At 37.4% G+C, this 15,452-nt stretch overlaps 1 protein-coding gene across 1 annotated transcript in view; it reads left to right on the forward strand.

Annotated features, from left to right (window-relative positions):
• The first annotated feature begins 2,158 nt into the window (after nt 1-2,158).
• niban2b (niban apoptosis regulator 2b) overlaps nt 2,159-15,452 on the forward strand; it is a 32,723-nt gene continuing 19,429 nt past the window's right edge. Inside the window, exons 1-5 of the mRNA XM_059550812.1 lie at nt 2,159-2,539; nt 12,481-12,611; nt 12,801-12,929; nt 13,118-13,223; nt 13,729-13,896. Coding sequence (XP_059406795.1) covers nt 2,485-2,539; nt 12,481-12,611; nt 12,801-12,929; nt 13,118-13,223; nt 13,729-13,896 — 589 coding nt within the window. The 5' untranslated portion in view covers nt 2,159-2,484. The remainder of the gene's footprint in view (nt 2,540-12,480; nt 12,612-12,800; nt 12,930-13,117; nt 13,224-13,728; nt 13,897-15,452) is intronic.

The following is a 15,452-nucleotide window of genomic DNA, read 5'->3' on the forward strand; positions in this document are numbered from 1 at the left end:
AGCAACCCATTCTTTCATAATCACTTCTTGGAGTTTGACAGAATTAGTGGGTTTTTGTTTGTCCACCCACCTCTTGAGGATTGAACACAAGTTCTCAATGGGATTAAGATCTGGGGAGTTTCCAGGCCATGGACCCAAAATTTCAACATTCTGGTCCCCGAGCCACTTAGTTATCACTTTTGCCTTATGGCACGGTGCTCCATCGTGCTGGAAAATGCATTGTTCTTCACCAAACTGTTGTTGGATTGTTGGAAGAAGTTGCTGTTGGAGGGTGTTTTGGTACCATTCTTTATTCATGGCTGTGTTTTTGGGCAGAAATGTAAGTGAGCCCACTCCCTTGGATGAGAAGCAACCCCACACATGAATGGTGTCAGGATGCTTTACTGTTGGCATGACACAGGACTGATGGTAGCGCTCACCTTTTCTTCTCCGGACAAGCCTTTTTCCAGATGCCCCAAACAATCGGAAAGGGGCTTCATCGGAGAATATGACTTTGCCCCAGTCCTCAGCAGTCCATTCACTATACTTTCTGCAGAAGATCAATCTGTCCCTGATGTTTTTTTTTTAAGAGAAGTGGCTTCTTTGCTGCCCTTCTTGACATCAGGCCATCTTCCAAAAGTCTTTGCCTCACTGTGCGTGCAGATGCGCTCACACCTGCCTGCTGCCCTTCCAGAGCAAGCTCTGCACTGGTGGCACTCCGATCCCGCAGCTGAATCCTCTTTAGGAGACGATCCTGGCGCTTGCTGGACTTTCTTGGACACCCTGAAGCCTTCTTTACAAGAATTGAACCTCTTTCCTTGAAGTTCTTGAAGATCCTATAAATTGTTGATTTAGGTGCAATCTTAGTAGCCACAATATCCTTGCCTGTGAAGCCATTTTTATGCAACGCAATGATGGCTGCACGCGTTTCTTTGCAGGTCACCATGGTTAACAATGGAAGAACAATGATTTCAAGCATCACTTTCCTTTTAACATGTCAAGTCTGCCATTCTAACCCAATCAGCCTGACATAATGATCTCCAGCATTTTGCTCGTCAACATTCTCACCTGAGTTAATAAGATGATTACTGAAATGATCTCAGCAGGTCCTTTAATGACAGCAATGAAATGCAGTGGAAAGGTTTTTTTGGGATTAAGTTAATTTTCATGGCAAAGAAGGACTATGCAATTCATCTGATCACTCTTCATAACATTCTGGAGTATATGCAAATTGCTATTATAAAAACTTAAGCAGCAACTTTTCCAATTTCCAATATTTATGTAATTCTCAAAACTTTTGGCGACGATTGTAGAATCCACAAAAGAGCTGCATCCATCATAATAGACCCCTCCCACCCCCAACACAGACTGTTCACACTCCTACCAAAGGGACGGAGGTACTGTATAGGAGTGTAAATTGCTGGACTTCCAGATTAAGGAACTCCTTCTTCCCCTCAGCTATTAGACTCTTAAACAGGTAGCTAGCTAGTGGACTTACTGTATCTATCTCAGAGAACAATCGGTTCAAATTGTTTCATCTCATTGAACATTACAACCATTGTATATTTGTTGATATATTACTCATGTAGCCTCATACTCATGTATTTTCACAACTGTTACTGTTACTGCTGCTATTGTTATCATGTAGTTGCACTTAATTTCCACATTACTGCACTATTGTTTTTTTTTTTGCACATAAGTTAATACTGTACATTCGCATATATAGATATCATACATATATATACATAGTCTATATTTCTATTTTACACATTCCATATTCCTACTCTATCCTCGCATATATACATATATTTATATTTTCATAGTCTATATTCTTACTACTGCAGCATAGTTTTATTATTATTTTTTCTTACAATGTATATAGTTTTTGCACTTTCTTGGCATTCACTGTGGACAGCAAAGTAAGAATTTAATTTCTCAGGGAAACTTGTTTTTCTCACTGGGTATATGACAATAAACGCTTTGAATCATTGAATAGACATACACTGTTTCCCAATGTGCATATCCATCCTATCTGCCCTATAATAATACTGGAAATTACTAAAATCACATAGAATTCAGGATGCATGATATGCACATTGGGACGCACGCGTGCTTAGAATGAACGCACAGCCCCGCCTCTAATTGGAGGTGAATTCAGATCCTGCAACCCCGCCTTCAGCACGCTCGTATGTCTTCAAACGAAACGTGTGTTTTGACACAGAAACCGAGCTCAGGGTCTGTGCTTCACTGGACTAAAAAAGCAGTACACCAAGAGTTATGGAAAACTAAACCTTCTGTAATCCAGCGCGGTTCCTGTCAACTCGAACTCCAGCCATTCTTCCTGCCTTCAAACAAACTGTTTGAGTAAAAAGAGGGAGGAGCCGCTAAAATCAACTTCAGTTCATATATTATCATAAGAAACCAGCGCCCTGCTGCTACTACAGAGCTGCTCGTCAGAGACGAAGTTGACCGATCCAGCAGTATTTGCCAACTTTCAGCGGAGTGATGGGGGATTTGATCTCAACTCATCTGGACGAGGCCAAACGGGAGGTTATAACAGGTAAGCGCTCTGATGGAACTGTCTGCTAACCGCGATGCTTAACTAGTTGCAAGATGTGATAGATAATCAGTCTTGGTATGTAAAATAAGGTGTTGCGAAAGGGTTGCAATGCAATTTCAGTTAAGGCCAGGGCTGGGGTTTTTTTTGTGAAAGGGTTTACATTCCACTCCAAAAAGTAAACGTGCGATAAGAACATTGTGCCGTCATTCCCGCACTAAAGAGAAAGTTTGTTGCGACGTGACACAGTATTTCCTGTTATTATTATTTTTTACACGTTTTAAATAACACAGTGCAAAAAATAAACAAATAAATACTGTATAATTAGTAAGAATTTAAAAGAGAGAGAGAGGATTAAACTCATAATACTTCTCCATTAGGATGTACAAGATAAATGTGAGTTGCACTAGCTATTGTTGATATTGAAGGTTCCCTGTTCGAGCCCCGGCAAGGACCGGAGTCCGGAGGCCTTTCTGTGTGGAGTTTGTTCTCCCTATGTCTGCGTGGGTTTACGCCGGGTGCTCCGTTTTCCTCCCACAGCCCGAAGACATGCAGGTTTGGTTAATTGAACATTCTAAATTGTCCCTGGACGTGTGTGTAAAGAAAACTTGTGTATGGATTAACTGGTTCTCTCCATGAATATAGCCATAGATGCTGGATTGGCGTTAAGAAAGAAATAAACAAACACTATTGTTTATATCTTAAATCATGAAAAAAGAAAAGAGAATTGTAAATAAATTCGTGTGGGTGGGTGACCAGGCTGCCTGCAACTGTTCAGAACTTTGTGGTTTGGGTGGAACGTGTTTGAGTAAATGCTGACATTCACAGTGGATACTAGTAGCATTAGATTATCTACCAGTGCCAGAAGTTAACTTTTTTTGCTTTTAGGAACAAATACAAAAGTTAAATCACAACATGTAGTACATTTATGTACAAACAACTCATTTAACTGACTTAAATGGCCAGTTTGAATAGTTATGGGTATTTCCTATGAAGTCCTATCAGCATCAAATACAATGTATTTGTATTTAATGCATTAAGGTCAGAATAGGTTGAGATGTAATCTGTTCCATGAGCTGTTGGGGATTTTGCTTAAATGTTCAGTATTTGAAGGCTGATTTCAGTTGTTTTGTTGTTGTTTTCAATCAAAACATTTTGCAACATTATTTTATAATACAGTAAATACTGATATTTGGCAGCTACAGGTGTCTGTTGAGAAACTAAAACCCAAATGATACAATCCTATAATAGAATCCTGGTCTATGATAAAACTATTATTTGTTTTTTTATTATTATTTTTGGATGCTTGTGCAATTTTGCATGAGTCCTGGTTAATTTCTTACCCTTTTAACTACTTGGTTACTTTAACTACTGGATACATTTTGTATAAAAAAAAATGGAACTAAACTCAAAGGATAATGTAAATTTATCTTTTATCAGTTTTTGCTGCTTATAATTTAAAAACATTGTAAGAGAAAATTAAGACTGAATTTGATTTGAGAAATACAAGAGAGAACTGTTAACTTTCCATTTATCTCCTTTTGCACATTTTAAGAGAAAGCGCATACCAGATAAGGAATCTCAGGAATGCATGCAGAGCCAAACAGCATTGAGGAGGCTGCCTGGATGATCTGTCATACTCAACATTTAGATAAACTTTTTTCAACAGGCCGTGTATGCTTACTGTCATAAGCTAAATTATAGGCGGTGTGACTGACTTAAATGTTCAGGTTCTATCAAAATGTGTGGAACTGTAGTAGAACCTGCCTATATGCAGATTCAGCTTGTCAGACAATAGAAAACATCTACAGTGGGCTGTTGTTTGTTGTTGACTGCATGATCTCACCTTTCTCTTGTCAGTAAAGAGGGAGTCCCCCAGTCTGAAAAGTGTCCAAGTAAGAACTTCCGGTAGTCTAGAATGAAGTCATCTTCTCAAAATACAATAGTGAATAGGGAATAAAATGACCTCAGCACTTCCTGTCTCATATCTTTGAGTTTATAATGCTTGACCCATTTAGTAGCTGCAAATGTTTATTTTACATTCTAGCTTTTAAAATATATGGTATTTTTATGTTTGTTGAAGCATACTGTTGGGTCAGCTCTTCCATTTTGAAGAGATTGTGACGTTTGAGTCAGTTTGGGAAGTAAATGACACAAATGTTATGAGTAGCTGGGGGGATGAGGGGGCTTTTGCAGGAAATGCTTTAATTGAGTGTTCATGGAAGGGTGTTTCTTAGGAAGTTGTAGAACACAGAGCGGAAATTGTCTAAGAACAATATATTTGTTATAGAACTTTATAGGTCATAGTGCACAATCCATTCAACTTCCTAGTGTGTGTGTGTGTAGCCCCTCTCATATTCCTTACATTAACTCATCCTCTTTTCTAGTGAACAATTCTTAGTCATACACCAAACTGACTAGAATTTAAGCAAAAATGGAAGTGAGTGGGGAGTTAGTCTGAAAAATCATCTGGCTGGAATGGCAGTGTCATTGTGGGAAAACAAACACAGAATTTGCTTCTTATGATAGAAGGCATATGCTTATTTTTCAGAATTAGGGTTTTTCAGAAGGGTTTGTGTGACTCCATCAGCAGTCAGTGTAGGTTTAAATGGGAATTTTCCATGATGAACATCAGGCTTGCTCAATGTTGGACTCGGCACCAATGAGGCTCTCATGACAATTAAAACAAATGATGAGCACAGCATGTTTATAAATCTCATCCCGGCATGCTTCACTTACTGTAGCAACAGATCCTCAAAAAAAAAAAACACTGCAGTTTGGTCATAATGTATACCAAGCATAACCTTTCATCATATGCAAAAATATTTTGAAATATTTTTGAAAAAGGAGATGTGTGGCATTGCTGCTTTGTCCTTAAACAAAGCACCTAACAATTTCCAAATTCCCATTTTATATGCACTCTAATCCCTGATTATGACATAAATTCCAGGAATTCAAAAGCTCAGTTTTCAGCCAGTACTATATAAATAGGCAATACAATTTATCTAAACTGTTTGTGCGGTCAAATTCAAAACCCATTTGTTAGAAATATTAATGGAATGTTTTATAAACTAGATGAGGAGCAGTTGTAAGTGTTCAAAATTAAAATTTCAACAATTCAGCAGTTTGCGATCAGCTATTTCACATATACCAAAGCAAATGTAATGCTGAGTGTGGGGTCAGTTTTTTTGGAAATAAAGTAAAAATTGTATTCAACAACGATGCATTCAAATATACACTAAGTTTGGCTGCTGAAAATTCTCCTATGCCATCATAGAAATAAATAAATTTTTAAAATATATTAATAGAAAAAGGTTATTTTAAATGATAAAATAAACTGTTAAATAATATTTCCTGACACAATAAAATACACATTTATCAAATTTGTGGCAGGGCCAATGGAACTGTTGGTCAATTTAAAAATATGCACAAACCACACTACTACTTTAGAAGTGTTAAAAGAAGAACATTGTGATGTGTAACTACAATGCTGTCAGCATTATTGCTATGCAATTATAGAAAATTACCCTTGGGAAGTGTGTCAACCAATCAAAATCAAGAATTCAGGTATTACTCGGGATGATCCATGATCATGCTCTTCTTGAAGGAATCAAAGAGGACCATGATCCAAGTGTTTTGGGATTTCCTGCTGCAAGCTCAACTAGACGAGCCTGAATGACTCCAACAGACACGCTTACTATGTTTATGAATATAACAAAGGAAAGATGCAGTCTTAGTTCTTACAAAGACTTTTCTGATTGCACTGTTTAAGTGTAATTGAGTTGCTCTGTGATTATAGTTTATTGTTTCATTGGCTAATGAAGTGCAAGCAGTATCTTCAGCGTGTGGCTTCGGAGTCTCTCTTTGAAGTGGCTGTTATACGGTAATGCTAACTTGATTTGTTCTTGAACTTGTAATGAAATAAAAAAGGAACAAGGTGTGGCACCAAGTATCACATGAGACTCATTCAGTGAGTGACTCATAAACAAACAGCACACACACACATACACAAACGCACTCAGCCTTAGAGATTCACATGAACATGCACATGCCCTCTATCTTGTGGTTTCTTCCCGACCTGGGCCTAGTTCATAATCATTGTTTTCTTTCAACCTCTCAAAGAAATGTCTTCTGTTAGCACCCTTTTTATTTTAAATGCATTCTGAAATGTATAGTAATGTATTTTCATGCATCATATATGCTGCAAGCCTCCTATGGTCATGAACAACTTTACATTTCCAGGCCTGGAGAGATTCTTTGGTCATGTTACCTTTCTCCTTCCCAGAACATTCAAAGCATATTCTTGTTGTCAGTACCAGGATCTGAGCTCCCAGATTTCCCTCTCAAGGGCTTTCACTTCATCAGCTCTGACATGGACACATTCCAAAGAAACTTCCTTTTCCTCTTTCCCCACCCCCCCGAAGGCCAGCTGCCCCCTGTGTGGTCGGCACGATGGTATTGTAATTATCCTCACTAGTGGAACTGCTCTTTTAAGTGTCTGTCTTCCTACCTCCACATTAACAAAGCAGAGCTTAGAAAGATTTAATTCCCACCTTCAGCTTCATGCACATTATTGAGATGTTTGTTTTAGTGTCGAAATCAGTTACTGAGAAAAAGCAAGCTCCGTTCGTTGGATTTGTAATGAGATGGTGATTGTGAAATTTTGTCTCAGGAATGATTTGGCATGACAGGAGATCATTGGGAATCTGCCTAAGGTTGTATGTAAAAGATTGATGCCTGATCAGTGTGCAAACATTGGTGCAGCAACATCTGCCCAGCCCTTACAGTCAGCTCTGTTCCCACCATCACGGTCTGTACTTATATTAACTACATTACCCATAATCCTGAAATGTTTTTCAAAGGTGCAGTAGGTGATTTATCTTCAATAAACATTTTTTGTTATGCTGGTTGAAAGTCTGTTCACATCCTGGTATCAATCATTAAGTTAAGTGGTAAATGTATTTATATATTCTGTGGAAGGTGCATGACCAATAAATGTTTGTCCAATTAAAATGCTCATTCCAAGCATTTTGATTGGCTTTCCTACCTGCCTGTCAACATATGTATTTGCACACACAGAGTGAGACGGAGTGAGAATGGCAAGCAAACCTCAACAATCTTCTTTCCTGGTATTGTAATACTTTTACTAACTGTACATAGGGCTGGCCGAATAATCAGATGTGATTTTCATGTGCATCTCGTCAGTAAAGCTGGTTCTGTGATTAGTAGTACATCTCCAGCACGACTTCAAATGGAGTGGGGGTGTGGCTTTGGACGGTGATCTGCGGGGAGGGTGGGACGTTTGCTTTCAGTCCTATCAGGCTAAAGTTAGCATTTTCCAAGATCTCCTACTGCACTTTTAATATTCACACATGTTGCTATTATAGAAATTCGTTTTTGTTTCAAAACAAAGTTTGTAGTTTTGTGATTCGTCAGGTGCTAAAACAATGCAAATAAAGAACACATGCAAATAATTGTTTATAGACCATTATAATATTCATATATCTTATATTGGCTTTATTTTTTTTATTATTTTGCTATGTGTTTTCGTCATTTGAATACTTTCTCATTTAATTTCAGTTTGTTTCCAGTGCAAAATTCAAATTTGTATTTATTTATTTGAGATGTATTTTTGGCCTTTATTTTTGCCTTTGTTAGGATTAGGAATGGGCCAGTATGAGATTTTGACAGTATGATAACCTTAAGCAAAAATATCAGGGTTTCACGGTATCACGGTATTGTTGTTATAGCTCTGAAATGTTATTTTTAAATGACTTGGTAAAAAAAAAAAAACTTTTTTTTTTCACCAGACACAATATATTTAGTTTTTGAGCAACATACAGAATATTAGAAATAGTAGAATTACTTTATTTTTTCTTTGATTTGTTTCCTAAAATAAAAAGACTGACATTTATTTAACCTAAATCTATAATTGCAGTTATTTAATTTGTTATATAATTCATATACAAATCATGTATATAATTTCATATCATTTAGTTATATAATAATAATCATACACATAATTTGATTGAATAACAACCCAATTTGAAGCAAAAACTTAATTTTTCTTTGTGAAATTATCCTACATGCCTGAACGAAACAAACAGCAGAAGCTCTGAATGAGATGCATATTCACTCTCTGACAGCAGGAGGCGCTTCTGGAACACCAGATACAGCGTTTCCAGAAGGAGGGGTCAGTGTGTTACTCTCTACACTGCACTCAGCCTGAGGGATTCCTACTGTTTTAATCATTGAGGAGACATGGAAAGCAGCGCATACCGCAGGAACCGTATAATGGAAAATATTAGTGGTTTTGAAACCATGAATCTTTCAAATGGCGGTATACCTTGAAACCGGTAATCGGCCCATGCCTAATTAGGATAGGACCGTATATTAGGGCAAAGTGGAGAGGGAGAGAGGGGGTATGGTATTGGGAAAGGTCCATGAGCCAGGACTTGAGCTGGGGACACCCCAAGCGCAATGGTGCTATATGTCGGCACACTGCCCACAAGGCTATTAGTGCCGACATACAAAATTTAAATTTGTATTTTATTTATTTCAGCTTTATTTAAATAAACACAAGCGATAGTTTTATTTAACAGTAACAGCACTGTAGTACTGTAGGTTCAATTCATATTTCATAGCTTTGTTGGCAAGTAAGGTCATCACGTATTTTCCATCGCCTCTAATATGGTACTTGTTAAAACAATGCAGATGGTCAGGTTGACCTTATTCTGAGTCTCCTTGTCTCCTTTTTCACATTCCCCTCTGCTAAGTAATGGCTGCACAACATCCTAATGGCTTTAGCAGTTCATTTCATTACATATTCTTTATGGGGCAAATATGATAGATTGAGAGTTGGTGAGGAGAAATCATAAGCAGAGCTCCACAGACTTTAATTTCAGCAGTGTAGACCGTACACATTTTAGGGTGTTCCTTTGTGCATTTGACTTGGCAGACTGAATTATGTAAATGCTACACGTCAGGCTTGTTTATAATTTGCTTTGATGTTTGAATTTGAGCATTTAACTGTATGGATCTGATTTGTTTGAGTCTCATCCTGTATGAAATGTAATTTTTATCAGTCATAGCAAATATATTTAACCTTGAAATATACAATGCGAATAACAGTAGGGGAGTTAAACTGGAGTTAACTGTATTAGGAGTTATTTTTATGTGCAGGTGATTTAACTGACCTTTCTTAAGTCTAACCACAATGGACATTCAAATGCAATTAGATAAGTTTTACGTTTGTCTTTCTTTGACCATTGTAAAGTGATTTATATTCCATTCCCCTCTCCTTTAATTTAATGGTGTAAGCACATTGTAAGTAAACGGACAGGAATGTTGTTATTTTTTTTTACCTTTCCCGGAGTCTTTCCAAGAGACTGAATGCCTCCAAAGTTTTACAACAAGCCCTACATAGTCATTTGGAAAACATCCCTCCAGAAAGCGGTCAATAATGGAGCTGTCTTTGTTCTTGTGCCAACTGCAGCGTTGTGAAGGGCAAAGTAGTGAAGCTCAAACATTGCAATCTCCTCTTCTGATCAGATACATGGAGCTTGGTGTGAACTGTTGTTAATGTTTAATGCCCATTGATTCATCATACCATAACTATCTTTTGTTGGCCTGCAGTGGCCTACAATACTTGTAAAATTTTAATGAAACTGCCTTTCACATAATATATTTTATTTATTTATTGTTTATTGCTGTGTTTGCATAATTTTTTTTGTGTCTATTATAATTATTATTATACAGAATCTTAAATTGTATTATTCACTGATGTTTTATGAGTTTAGTTATTTGGCTATAGTACTACACTTAATATGGAAACCTACCAGGCAAGCATGACATGACTTGGACGGCAATATCAAAGTTAAAAAAAACAAGGCTGGTTAAGCGATTATGTCATGCTGATATATATTTGGTATGTGCATATTTTATACAGTACTAGTTCTTCCTTTAACTCTAGGTGTATTTAAAAAGGTTTTTATTATTTAAATTAAACTTTCTTTGGTGAGGTGTATTTTTGCAAACTTATGGACCAGTCAAGATTATTGTTTGGAATATGAAAACATTCTTTTTACTTGGGGTGTAAGAAAATATCGATACACTTGAGTGTCATGATATTTTGTTTGTCGATACTGTATCGATTCTCAAAAACAGAATATCGATATTTAATAAAACAAAAAAATCATACAAGATTCATGGCAATTGTTTCGTTTTGAGTTTATATCCCGACCGGGAATGTGGCACGGGCGCGGCCTCGTTCAACCGCTTGCCGTGTCCCATGTGAAGAGGCTCGCGCGGGCAGTAGGGTCGCTGCGCAGCTGCAGTTTTCTATCATTTTGGGGGCGTTTTGTGCAGTTGGTGCGGTGCTCGCGTTGCGGTTTAGGCGATTCCATTTGGGACATAAATAAAAACTGAAAAACCTGTGAAATCCAAGTGGAAAGGTTCAGTATCTGTATTTATTTATTATTTTACAATTGTTTTGTTTTCTTTAGGAATCCTGTAAGCGCTTTATTTTTCATTGATATTAAGTAGATGTAATTATTTTGTTCAGATCAAAATGTTATGACATTGTATATTACAATTGTAAACTTGAACTGTGAACCTTTTAAAATGGGGTCTAAAGATATATATGGTCCTTTTATAAAATTCATTTTATATGTATTATACATTTAACTAGGGCTGTGCAAAAAATCGAATGAGATTTTTCATGCGCATCTCATCAGTAAAGATGCTCCTGTAATTAGAAGTACATCTCCAGCACGTGCGTTCAGATCAGGGTTGCCAGGTTTCACAACAAATCCTGCCCAGTTGCTTCTTAAAACTAGTCCAAAACTAGCCCAATCGCGTTTCTGGGAGGTTCCCCGATTAAAAATTGCTTTCCGGGGTTAAAATATATATTTTGTGGAAGGGTTGCCCTGGTAAAATTCGCATTTTAGGGGCTAAATATCACGTTATTGGTATTGGGGTTGATCAAACCGCGGACATAAAAGGTGGAGTGGCAGTTACTACACAGAGCCGTGGTCTACAGACAGCTAACACAAAATCGTTTTTCAAAATCGACAAAGAATCGCCTGCGATTTTAAAATGGATTTTGTGTAGATTGTCAGTGAATTACGGCTCGGTGTAGTAAATGCCAACCGGTGTTGCCAAGTCTGTGGTTGTTTTTCATGTCCGCGGGGCAAAGCGGCCCCAATACAAATAATGTGATATTTAGCCCCTAAAATGCGAATTTTACCAAGGCAACCCTGCTAAAAAACGTATATTTTAACCCCGGGAAGCAATTTTTTATCGGGGAACCTTCTGGAAGCGCGATTGGGCTAGTTTTGGACTAGTTTTGAGAAGCAACTGGGCAGGATTTGTTGTGAAACCTGGCAACCCTGATCTGAACGCACGTGCTGGAGATGTACTTCTAATTACAGGAGCATCTTTACTGATGAGATGCGCATGAAAATCGCATTCGATTTTTTGCACAGCCCTACATTTAACTAAAAGATCCTTCAAGCACTTTATATTTACCTCCTTTACATACCGCACAAAAAGTGGTTCAGTAATGTTGAGTGTTAGAGGAACTGATTATTGCATATGGAGATCCCATTGTGTTTTGGTTAAATATTTTTTTATTTATTCATTGCTAAGGTTTGCATATGGTGGTTTTTTCTGAATGACAGCTTTCCTAAAAATATATCCTATTCCTAAAATAAGAAATATCCCAATATATCGCCTTGCTTACAGTATTGCAACATATCATATCAGAACCATTGTATTGTGATGCGTATTGAATCACCAGATTCTTGGCAATACACAGCCCTACTTTTTACCATAGACATGTATAACTTTTTAATTTCTAACTTAACTGTAATATAATATTGTTTGTTTGTAATAATCATGCTGGTGGTTTGACTTCTATGTATATTCACGATTGTCTTTCTTAGCACGGACAGGGGAACTGATGGGAGAGTTTGGTCGGCTATATGAGCAACAGTATGCAGTCGCTCTCTTTAACAAGATGCGCTTTGACCTCGAGAGTGGAGGAGGACCTCAGAATCAGCTCCTGCACAGGAAGGTAAAGCCCTTTTGGTGTATGTCTGTGGACACACACACTGGGTGGGCAAAGTAAACACAAATTAAGTTCTCCCAGTCTTAACATCCCTCTACATAATGTATAATTAGTGCTGGGTCCTTACTGAAAGTAGACGGACAACTGTCTCTTTCTCACCGTCTCTTTCCACATTTCAATTCTTGTGTTTCTTAGGTGCCTCTGAAGAATAAGTCCATCTTCTCAGGTGCTTTGTTCCAGTATCTAGAAGAGAACAAAAAATGGAGGAATCGTTTTCTCTTTATTCCTGACTCCTACAACATCAACTATTATGAAAACAAACAGGTAATGTGTGTAATAAATCAAAATGCAAAAAATTGGAATTGGCTGATCAACATCCATCCTAAAGGCACGTTTGATGATTCTAGAAGTTTAAATGAATAAATGTATTTAATAATGTTTTTAAATATATTATTTATTCATTTATTCATTTGAAATAAAACGGCTTTCTTTATCGGTTTCTTTTAATTTAGGCTCATGACAGAGGGCTGCATCCTAAAGGCACCATTAACTGTGCTGGGTACAGGGTCCTGACCTCCATGGAAGAATATCTCGAGCTCCTTAACACCAGCCTACCAGGTTAGTCTGAAGGAGTGAGAGGTCAATGAAAACGAAAGATGGGAAAACCTCAGTTCTTAAGGAGTTTTCCCAAAGGAAAGCTAAACTCTATAAAACAAAGCAAAAGTTACAGGCTTACAAGTTTTACTAGCGTTGTGTTATCATGACAGAGAAGTTGAAAGATTAGATAACTTTACATTCAAGGTCAGAAAACGGCTCTATCGCACAAGACTAATGTGAACATGTATAATGTTTAAGTCATGTGGTTATGGCATTTAAAACCAAATATTTATTACCTCTGTACTCCCACTCTAAGTGCCTTGCTATAATAAAAAAAAAATGTTGAACTTGCAGCCTATCTTTTAAATAAATATAGAGTAGAGTTAAGCAAGTCTAGATAAATGGAATGTAAAGTTATGGGCTGTGATCTTTGTGTGTTGTGCAGATGTAGTCATGATAACTATGGAGATCTTCTCATAAGGGCGCTTTTAATAGAATATTGAATCATGTAACATGCGTTTTGCAGGTGTAAAAGCTAAAGTTGGCAGTTCTCCATTCCTGAAATGTGCAACGCAGTTTCCCCTCATTCTCTGGCATCCTTATGCTCGTCACTACTATTTCTGCGTGGTCACGGAGAAGGAGCAGCAAAAGTGGAGCGCTGTCTTTCAAGACTGCGTCAGACACACCAACAATGGTGAGTATTAACCCTGTTCTTAAAAACAGCCTGGCTAGTGTCCACGTTCCCTTGTCTCTTTAACACTCAGACACATATTTAAGGCATGACTCCTTACTTCAGGTAATCTGCTTTCATTACAGTGATTGTTATTCTGTTGTTCTGTGAGGATAAACCGCTTTAAGACTTGCTAGATGAACTGATGAGCTATTTCATAAATCAGTTCTTTTAGACATCACTTTATCAAAAAGGAAACTCGAGCAGAACGTTTGGCATTGTTGATGGTATTCATTTGGCCTGTTTGATAATAGAAAGAATTTTGCCGCTCAAGGCTGTAAAAAGAGTCTGATGAGATCATGGGGAAAGCTGGAGATTCACTCTGTGTGTGTGAGCTCTATGACTGTTTATTCTGTAGAGCTTCTGTAACTTTATATAATTAGCAGAAATTATAGCATTTCACTATAAATGCCACTTTTCTGTGTTTTGTATATGGCCATTAAATAACATTTATTTGAGCAGGCCTTTATTTGTTGCATAATTCTAGTCAAAGTCAATTCCCAGGCTGGACATGTATGTTGCGCAAAAATCTTGATTGTATTTCTTGACGATATACTGAAATTTAAGTTTACAAATCTTAGTTAAGTATCTGCTCATGTAAAAATAGTTACACCATGCCTAGGGCTATCAGAAAGTTTATTGTTACTGTGAGAGTTTTGCTCTTTCACAGTGATGTCATTGTTAGATTTTGATATGCTGTTTGTCAGGCCACTCATACAAGAGTATACTTGTCTATTGAAGAGTGTTAAGATTGTCCCAACTTATGGTTTTGTCACCTGCTACTATACACTGTTGAAAATTGTTCAATTTATTGTTAGAAAAAATTCAGTAGTGATTACTTAGAAAAAAGAAAATACTGTGCCGATGTTTTCGCCATTGTGGGTTGGCATTAGTGCCTGTACGGTGTATTTTACAATTTAAATAAACATACATAAACATACTTAACATACTTAACATACTTAAATTTACATACATTTAAATAATATAGTGTTGCTATACCAAGCTACTTGAACTACTAAAATCAACATTTTTTTTACCTTAAACTGTACTGATAACCACCATAATAATACAAATGGTAAATGGACTGCATTTATATAGCGCTTTCAACAGACCACATGGCCATCCAAAGCGCTTTACAAGTTGCCTCACATTCACCCATTCACACACTCATTCACACACCGACTGCGGTGTCAGCCATTCAAGGCGCCATCCAGCTCGTCGGGAGCAGCTGGGGTTAGGTCTCTTGCTCAAGGACACCTCGACACTTGGTCAGGTGGAGCCGGGGATTGAACCACCAACCTTCCAGTTTGTAGACAACCTACATGAACCACTGAGCCACTGCCGCCCCTACAAGTAGTACAAAGCCATATGATGAAGAGTTGTCATAAATGGCCTGTCCATAAAACATGACCAGTTTACAATGTCCAACACGGCACTAAAATAATACAACTTAAAATGCCATGATGTACATGAATGTACATTACTAATAACAAAAAAAGAAGAAATTAATTTATGTATAC

This window comes from Carassius carassius, chromosome 5 (genome assembly GCF_963082965.1).
Source record: "Carassius carassius chromosome 5, fCarCar2.1, whole genome shotgun sequence".
Taxonomy (NCBI): domain Eukaryota; kingdom Metazoa; phylum Chordata; class Actinopteri; order Cypriniformes; family Cyprinidae; genus Carassius; species Carassius carassius.